Genomic DNA, 8,835 nt, shown 5'->3' with positions numbered 1-8,835 from the left:
TGCCCGTGCCTCCTCCTCTCCCCACCGACCTTGACCTCTGTCCTGGTCCCCATGCCTCCTTCTCTCCCCGCCAACCTTGACCTCTGTCCTGGTGCCCGTGCCTCCTCCTCTCCCCGCCAGCCTTGACCTCTGTCCTGGTGCCCATGCCTCCTCTCCCCGGCAACCTTGACCTCTGTCCTGGTGCCCGTGCCTCCTCCTCTCCCCGGCAACCTTGACCTCTGTCCTGGTGCCCGTGCCTCCTCCTCTCCCCGCCGACCTTGACCTCTGTCCTGGTGCCCGTGCCTCCTCCTCTGCCCGCCAACCTTGACCTCTGTCCTGGTGCCCATGCCTCCTCCTCTCCCCGCCGACCCCTGCCTCCAGGTCATCTGCTATATCTACTTTACGCGGATCATTGCCATTCTACTACAAGTGGCGGTGCCCTTCCAATGGCAGTGGCTGTACCAGGTGAGCAAGCTGGGGTCCCCATATAGGAGTCCCCAGAAGGGTGTGTGTCTTTGGGAGGATGGGTGACCAGGAAGCCCCACCTAACCCCTGCCCTGGCCCCCAGCTCTTGGTGGAGAGTTCCACACTGGCCTTCTTCGTGCTCACCGGCTACAAGTTCCAGCCAGCTGGGGACAACCCGTACCTGCAGCTGCCTCAGGAAGATGAGGAGGACGTACAGATGGAGCAAGTGTGAGCAAAGCTGTGGGGCATGGCGGGACCAAGGTGTCATTGGAGCTGGCCCAGAGCACTGGGCCAGGATAGGCAGGATAGGCTAGGCCTAGGCTGCTTCTGGGAGTGCAGCTAGGCAGGACTGGGTGGTGGTGCCAAAAAGGGGGATAAAGGTAGGCTATGATTGGCTCTAATGCTGGTCCAGGTGGTGCTTGGAGATGCCTCGGAGTGGGGCAGAGCTGGCTCTGAGGTGGGCTGCAGAGCATCAGGCTTAGGATCAGGCGATGTACAGGGATGAGGGTTAGTGGGCAGCTTGCAGGATGGGCAGGTCTAGAATCACTGTAAGGTGGGATTAGGGTACTGGTATGGGAGGACGGGCTGTAGCGCCTGGGTCTGTGGAGCCTCGGAGGCGAGCTGGGTCAGGACTGGACAGCTCTGGAGTGGCAGAGCTAGGCAGGCTTGGAAGCAGAGATAAGACTGGTGTACTAACCACTGGACAAGGTCCGGGGGTGGGGCAGGGAAGGATGGAATGGGAGTAGGTGGGGCTAAAGTGGCTCCTGGACGGGGTCTGCTTCCATTCATCTGCTAGACCTTCCTTCTGCTGTGTGTCCTCTCCCAGGATGACAGACTCTGGGTTTCGGGAAGGCCTGTCCAAAGTTAACAAGACAGCCAGTAGCCGGGAACTGTTGTGACTTCCCTGTGTCCAGCAAGCCACCCTCAGACCTTCAGCACCTCGCACCCCTACACTTGTCCCCAAGTGTACAGGGAATCTGAGGGGACACTGCGACAAGGCACCCAGGAAGTGGATCCCCAAGGAGCCTTTCAGAAAAGGTGCCCTTTTCCCTGCACCACAGCCCTCTCCTCGCCAGGGAGCACTTCATCTCTTGTGATACAATAAGGACCAGTTTCTTTTTCATTTCTTAAATTCCTTGACTTTGAGGGTTCTGAGTGTCTAAGGCAGGCTGCATTTATGATCTCGAACTCTGAATTCTCAGTCCACGTGGTGGCACGTGCCTGTCATCCTATTGCTCTGGAGAGCTAGTAAACAAATAAAGAAAAAGCAGAATTCCCAGTGAGGGGAGGATCACCTGCTGAGCTGAAGCTGTGCTGCTGGGGACAGTATGAACAAGTCCCCGCTCCATACTAACCCTTAAACCTGGGGACAGTATGAACAAGTCCCCACTCCATCCTAACCCTTAAAGATCTTTCAAGTCACCAGACCCAGGATAAGAGTCACACAGGAGCTGACCCAGCCACAGAAGTCTGGTAGGTAAAAGGAAAGGTGATGGTGAACCCGTGTCCCCTGAAGAGAGTGAAGCGCTTGCCATGTCATACCAGGACTGGAGTGCAGATCCTAACCTCCATAAAGATCTGTATATGCTTGTAATCTGGGCACTAGGGAGACGGAGGAGGCACATCCCTAGTCCTGGCTGCTCAGCCAGCCTAGTCTACTTCATGTGGCCCAGGCCCTTGAGATTACACTGCCTCAGAGCTAAACTGGATGACACCTGAGGAATAGCAGGCCAGGCTGACCTGTGGCCATCACACTTATAGACATACAATCATTGTGGGTTAATGAATGCCAAATACCTGAGGCCACCCAGTAACTAATGGCTGCCAGGTATGATGGTTCAAGCCTGTAACTCCAACATTCAGAAAACTGAGACAGGAGAGTTAACTAGGGTTTGAGGCTAGCCTGGGCTAGAAAGTGAGGTCCTGTCTATGTGGAATGGATAGACGTGGTCATGAAGGTCCAGCAACAGCCTTGGCATGATCTCTTAGAGACCCTTAGAATTAGCTCTTCAAGATGGCGCTCCTCTCTGCCCTCTACTGAGGATGCCCAGAAGTGTCTTACAGAGCAAGTGCAGAGGCATCATGGTGGTAGGTGGTAGAGGAAAGGGGAGAGAGGCCCAGGTGAAGGCTTCCACTGTAAGGAAAAGAAACCAGTTGCAGCCCAGGAACATAAATAGCCCAGCCAGCCAGCAGAAGCACCACAGGCTGGGGAGGGTGCATGAAGGAGGTGAAGGGAGGTGGAGCCAGGCCTGGCTGGGGCAGCAGCAGGCAGAGTCTCAAAAACAGATTCCCGAGGCTTTGTGCCAAGGCCCAATCAAGAGGAGACTCAGGGGCCTGTGCGGTTGTACATGCTGAAGTAGGTAGTGATAAGCCTCCCACTCCAAAGATGGGCACACCCTAGTCCTCAATAGGCGGCTAAGGGGCTCTGAGGATGAGGGTTAAGGAACAATCTAAAGGTAAGACAGATGTGGGTACCCTTGCGGGGCCCAGTGTCCTCACAGGACTTGTGCATGAATGGGAAGAAGTGAGCTGAAGTGGAGGGCAGGGGAATGACCTGCATAGCCTTAACACCTGGCCTCCCAGGGTCAGGAGCAGTAAAAACGTCTCAGAAAAACAAAACAGGAGCAAGGGGAGGGAAGAAGGCAGAGAGGGGAGGGGTGTGTGAGACACATACCTGAGTGTTCTGTTTGGTGCATTTCTCGATCTCTGGAGACCAAACTGAGGCTGTGGGGCTGGACTCTACCCTTCTCTGTCAGCTGGGTGCTGCAAGCATCCACACAGGGCTCAGGGAAGAAACTGATGTCACAGGCCATATGGACAGTGCAGGGTCAAGGTCCCTGGGAGTTAATGAGTTACTGGGGAGGAGGGTTCAGGATGGACAGGGATTCCAGGAAAACCATGCAGCTGAGACCTGTTCTCGTAGTGGGGAAGCAGAAGAGAGCTAGAACTGTCAGTATGGAGGGAGTCCTGTGGACGGAGTGTGAGGGGTGCACAGGGATTGTCACAACCAGGTAGTCCAGAGTGGAATCTGCCAACTAGAACTCAGATCCGTCTCTCCCTCTCTCATCTCCTGATACCAGGGCTCAGCACTGGTAGAAGGGTCTGGCTATGTAGATCAGCCTGGCCTGGAACTCGAAGAGCTTTACCACCTTCTGCCAGGATCCCTGAATGGGTGCACCATGACACCAGGCATTTCTCTCATTTTTTAAAGAATTGTTTGTTCAAAGAGCATTTTATTTTACCTTTTTAAATATGTTTAGGCAGGGTTTCATGTACTCCAGGCTGGCCTTGTACTCTCAGTACCCAAGGATGACCTTGAATTCCTGATCCTCCCAAGTACTGAGGTATCAGGTCGGCTTTACCACACCTGACTCATTTGGAATTTTGAGACAAGTTCTCACTATGAAGCCCAGGCTGGCTTGAAATTTGTGGCAATCCTCCTGCCTCAGCCTCTCAAGAAGAATGTCAGGCATATACCACCTCCTTGCAGTACTCTCCAGTATATGCGTGTGTGTAGGTCCAAAGTTGATGTACAGTGATGTACTCACTCTTCACTTCTCTTTGTTTACCAAGGCCTCTCACTGAACCCAGAGTTCACTGGCTCCTCTGGTCCAGCAAGCCAGCTTGCCAGGGTTCAGGAAATCCCTGCCTCTCCTGAGGTTATCTATTAGTGGATGCTAAAATGCTTAAATCACTAGCTTTGTACGTGAGTGCTGGGATTTGAACCCACTGAGCCATCTCTCTGGTCTCAATATATACCCCAGGTTGGTCTCAAATAACAGTCTTCCTCCTCTGCTGCTTAAGTGTTGGAATGATAGGCATGCACCACCCTACCTGGCATAACTACTTTTTCCTTGTGTGTGTAGGTGCAATATTTTTTAGCCAAATAGTTTGCATAGATGCGTATAAAGGCATTATAAACAGCCTTGAGACCAGAACACTGGACGCAGGGCTCCCACTTACTGGAAATCCCCTCACAAGTTCCCTGCCTTGCTGGCTCAGCAGGCCCACTCCCTCCCACCCCCACCTCCCCCCAAGTTCTGGACACAAGTTCTTGTTTCCCTAGAGGAGGGTCACTGAGTTTAGGAATTCCCCATCTCTCTTCCTTCTCTCACTTTCTCCCTCCCAGTGGGCCCTGGTCCACTCCTGGCTTCCTGGTTACCTCCCAGCACCTAGTTCTGCAGTCTTGTGACTTCCAGGAGGTCAGGACACGGTCTAGACCCTTGCCACATTCCCAGCCAGGTCCAGAAGCAGGAATGAATATTAACCATCAGTTGAGAGTTGATCTTTCTTCCTCCTCAGCCACAGGGCTCCTTTGTAATCAGCCCTGACAGTTACCTACCTCCACCCACTAGGGTAAACAAGTCCCCAGGGGACAAGAACAAATCCTGTAAGCAGGGAAGAAGCCAACAGGTAAATCACAATGGGGCCCAGGAAGAAGACTTCGTTGGAGTGGTCAGCTTGGCTGCCAAGCCTGGCAACCTAAATTCCATCACAGGGACACATAGAGTGGAAGGAGAGAACACCCACAAGTTGTCCTCTGACCTCCACACATGTATGAGTATATACAATAATAAATAAAAATAAGATACAATTTTTAAAATGTGTTAAATACAAATACATAAGATGCAGTTTTAAGATGTATTAAATAGACCAAGAAACTGAGTGTCTGGAGTACAGCAGAGAGAGAGAAGCAGAGCTGCCAAAGGGGGAGCACTTGGACAACCAGTTTCAAAAATTGGGCCCCAGTTATGGAGGCAAACTAATGCCTGCACCTCCCCCCTTCCTCCTCTCCCCTCCCTTTCTGCCTTCCACAGAAAGGATGTTGCAATCACAGCTAAAGACAAGCCAGGTTTGTTCTAACTCCCAGCCACCCCATGCCCTGAGAGGCCGGGAAAAATGAGTGTTTTACAGGAAATCAGAGCAAACTGCACCCTTAACCCCTTCATGGAAGGTTTCATGAACACCTGTTTTTGGATTGGGCATCACCGAATTGGTTCAAAGTGTTCCCCCACAGCAATTCCTATCCCAGTCACAGAGGACAGCGTGGTGGCAGTAGGCATCAGGGACAAGAGATTCCAGTTACTACCCAAGTTCCTAGTAAAGTGGGTGTGGTCACCAGTCAGCTCATCATTCCAGAGCCAGAACAGCGCATGTTGACAGGTTCCAGACCAGACTGGGCGACAGAAAACAAAAAACTACTGGCCATCAAGTGGGTATGGCAACTCAGCACGCTGGAGCTGGAGGTGGGCGGAGCACTTGCCTAGCATACATGAAGTCCTGGGTTACATCCCCAGAACCACATAAATCAGGCATGATTGTGACCACCTGCCTGTCAACCGCAGCACTTGAGGTGAGGGAGGATGGATTGGAGTTGAAGGTCATCTTTCTTACATGGGGACTTTGAAGCCAGCCAAGGCTAATGAAGAGTCAGGATTATAAAACAGAAAAACAGACAAAACAGCTAGGCTTGGTGGCCACCCCTTTAATCCCAGCCAGCACATTGGAAGCAGGGATCAGAGGATCTCTGAGTTCTCAGCCAGCCAGGAGTACATAGACCCTATCTCCAGAAATCTGAAATTCAGCTAGCATGGCCCAATAGCCAGGCCAGTGGGAAATTGGCAATTTACTTCTGGAAATTTGCAGCCTAGCCACCAGGTGTATAAAGCTGAATCTTCAAAGAGAGAGAGCTGGCAAGATGTAGCAAGATTACATCCAGCAAGCTGTGTTAACACTGTGCTTTGCAGGAAGAAACTCAAGCCCAGGGCTCACCCATGGCTGCTGAGTGGCAGCTCAGAGAGGAAGTGGACACTGAGTTGTTTGGTGACCCAAGAAGTCTATCTGTCATCAGCATAAATTGGCTGCTTTCACACCAAGTACCAGGGGGGCAGTTGGCATCGAAGAGGAGAAAGGTCTCTGAGCATTGATCTGGAACAATCGTTGAGGCAAATCTCTCACACACAGAGCAAGATGGCCCTCATACTGCACTCAGGGAAGCTGGGAGAACAATACAGAGTGGAGGTTAATGGTTACTGTAAAACCTATGGGTTGGTAATGATGGACTAGAATCAGCCTTTCTAGAAACAGAGTCTGTGGGGCTGGAGAAATGACTCACTGATTGCCCGTCCAGAGGATCTGTGTTTGGTTCCCAACACCCACATGAGGCTCACACAAACATTTGCAATTGTAGATCCAACGTCATCTTCTGGCCTATGTAGGCATCAGGCATGCACATGATGCACAGACATACATACAGGCAAAACACTCCGACACATATTTTAAAAAGAAAAGAAACAGTATCATGTAGCCCTGGCTGGCCTCTAACTTGCTACATAGCTGAGGCTGACCTTGAACTCCTGATCCTCTTGCCTCCAGCGTCTAGTACTGGGATTACAGATGTGTGCCACCAGAATTAATCCTGTGCTACTGAGTATGGAAGCACTTTCCCACTGAGCTGCATTCCAAAGCCACTATTTGTACTTTATAAATATTAAGCGTTGTAAATCATTACCTGCCTACAACTACAAAGCCAATACAACTGAAAGAGATAATATCCTTGTAGGTACAGGACAAGGCCTAGGGGCAGAGCCAAGAGCAGACCTTTCCTCCGTGACTCTCAAAGCCCACCATAGTCATTCATCCACCCTGAGTAACAGGGTAGGTAAGGTCCACTCGTTCTTTTCCCTAGAAAGCAAGCATACCTCCTAGAGGGTGAACTACTAGGCAGCCTTCAAAACTAAAGCTTAACTCTCCCACTGCCAAGAAACCCTTCTAGATTCTCTAAAATCCAGAATTTTTTTCCACTTCAGACAGTGCTCCACAGAGCTGGGACTGTATATGAGGACCTGCTCCACCCCTTATCCTCCTCATAGGAAAGTCTTGGATTATAAATGCATAAGTAGGGCTTGGGTAATGCCCAACAACTGAGAAGGCAGAGGCAGGAGACTTGCTTGAGGGCAGGAGTTCAGAACTGTTTAGCACAGTGGTCTCTGCCTTCCTAGACCTGCCACCCTTCCATGCAGTTCCTCATGTTGTGCTGACCCCTAACCATAAAATTATTCCACTGCTACTTCACAACTGTAACTTTGCTATGTTATGAATTGTAAGGTAAATATCTGATACGCAGGATATGCAATGTGCAATCCCAAATGTGTCTCCACCCACTGGTTTGAGAACCACTGATTTAGCAAGACCTGGGGGGTAGGGAGAACCAGACAGACAAAAGTGCTGGGTTACTGGGACCCAGCTAAGTGTGGGAGGAGGTCACTCTAGACTTCAGTGGTCTCTGGTGTAACCAAGTACAACAGGGACCCGCCCAGTTTCAGCATCTGGCCTTGACCTCAAGAGAAGCCTGAGCCAGGCAAGTATTTTCAAGCTCCAGGGAAATGGAAATGTGCTTGGGGTTACTCACCCCAAGACTTGTTGCCCCAGGTTTGTGAAAAACTTAGGAAACTGTGTTGCGAAATCTGGGGCAGCCCCTGGGGCAGGAACAGGGAGGGACCAGAGAGGAGAGCCATATAAAGAGGCAGCTATCCAGAGCCCCAGCTCACCACTGCCCACCCCTGCCCCTTACCCCCTCTCTCTCCACCTTTGTCCTTCACTATGGGGCCAGCTTCAGGGGCCCATCTACTACTGCTACTGTTGGCCAGCTCCCCACTAGCTCTTGGGAGCCCCATGTAAGTAGTTATCTTCTGGGGTGCAGTTTCTTATAGAACCCTGGGTGTGTGGCTCTGTGGGGCAGAGGGAACAGAGATGTTAAGAATTTGTGCTGGGGGCTGGAAGATGGCTCAGTGGGTATGAACCTTAGTTCAAACTCTCAGCACCTGTGAAAAAGCCAGGAGTGGCCTCCAGAGCCTGTAATCCCACACTGTGGGGCAGGAGACAGAATACTGGGCCTTGCTGGCTGCCAGCTCAGTACAAGGTTCAGAGAGAGGAGACATTGGCTCAAGGTGTGTATATGGGGGTGAGGGAGCATAGAACAGGACGCCTGACAATCTCCTGTGGCCTCCACACACTTGTGCATATGTGCACACACACACAGATGGAGAGAGAGCGAGAGAGAGCGAGAGAGTGGGAGAGAGCGAGAGAGCAAGAGAGAGAGAGGGAGAGAGAGAGAGCAAGAGAGGGAGAGAGGGAGAGAGCGAGAGAGAGGGAGAGAGCAAGAGAGCAAGAGAGAGAGGGGGAGGAGAGAGAGAGAGAGCAAGAGAGAGAGAGAGAGGGAGAGAGCAGGAAAGAGCGAGAGAGAGAGAGAGGGAGAGAACAAGAGAGGGAGAGAGCAAGAGAGAGAGAGAGAGAGGGAGAGAGCAAGAGAGAGGGAGAGAGTGAGAGAGCAAGAGAGAGAGAGGGAGGGAGAGAGAGAGAGCGAGCAAGAGAGAGCGAGAGAGGGAGAGA

The 8,835-nt window shown here is 51.7% G+C and overlaps 2 protein-coding genes and 1 long non-coding RNA gene across 6 annotated transcripts in view; 2 read left to right on the top strand and 1 right to left on the bottom strand.

Annotated features, from left to right (window-relative positions):
- The window catches only part of Gpr108 (G protein-coupled receptor 108), a 10,553-nt gene extending 8,810 nt beyond the window's left edge, over positions 1 to 1,743 (top strand). Inside the window, exons 15-17 of one of the 3 annotated variants that reach the window (XM_028763014.1) lie at positions 361 to 444; positions 548 to 672; positions 1,271 to 1,743. In XM_028763014.1, the coding sequence (XP_028618847.1) occupies positions 361 to 444; positions 548 to 672; positions 1,271 to 1,343 (282 nt within the window). In that variant the 3' untranslated portion in view covers positions 1,344 to 1,743. Of the gene's footprint in view, positions 1 to 61; positions 445 to 547; positions 673 to 1,270 lie in introns of those variants that run through there. The other 2 variants (XM_028763024.1, XR_003710790.1) reach the window with 2 other exon arrangements.
- LOC114617410 overlaps positions 1 to 3,232 on the bottom strand; it is a 5,846-nt gene extending 2,614 nt beyond the window's left edge. For both annotated transcript variants that reach the window (XR_003710791.1, XR_003710792.1), the window contains exon 1: positions 3,119 to 3,232. This is a non-coding gene — a long non-coding RNA (uncharacterized LOC114617410). The remainder of the gene's footprint in view (positions 1 to 3,118) is intronic.
- A 4,719-nt stretch (positions 3,233 to 7,951) lies between these two features.
- C3 (complement C3) overlaps positions 7,952 to 8,835 on the top strand; it is a 26,660-nt gene continuing 25,776 nt past the window's right edge. The window contains exon 1 of the mRNA XM_028759407.1: positions 7,952 to 8,120. Within this exon, the coding sequence (XP_028615240.1) occupies positions 8,047 to 8,120 (74 nt within the window). The 5' untranslated portion in view covers positions 7,952 to 8,046. The remainder of the gene's footprint in view (positions 8,121 to 8,835) is intronic.

This window comes from Grammomys surdaster, unplaced genomic scaffold, assembly GCF_004785775.1.
Source record: "Grammomys surdaster isolate TR1022 unplaced genomic scaffold, NIH_TR_1.0 62, whole genome shotgun sequence".
In the NCBI taxonomy this organism is placed as follows: domain Eukaryota; kingdom Metazoa; phylum Chordata; class Mammalia; order Rodentia; family Muridae; genus Grammomys; species Grammomys surdaster.
The sequence above is the reverse complement of the archived record's forward strand: the minus strand, read 5'-3'. Positions and strand labels throughout refer to the sequence as shown.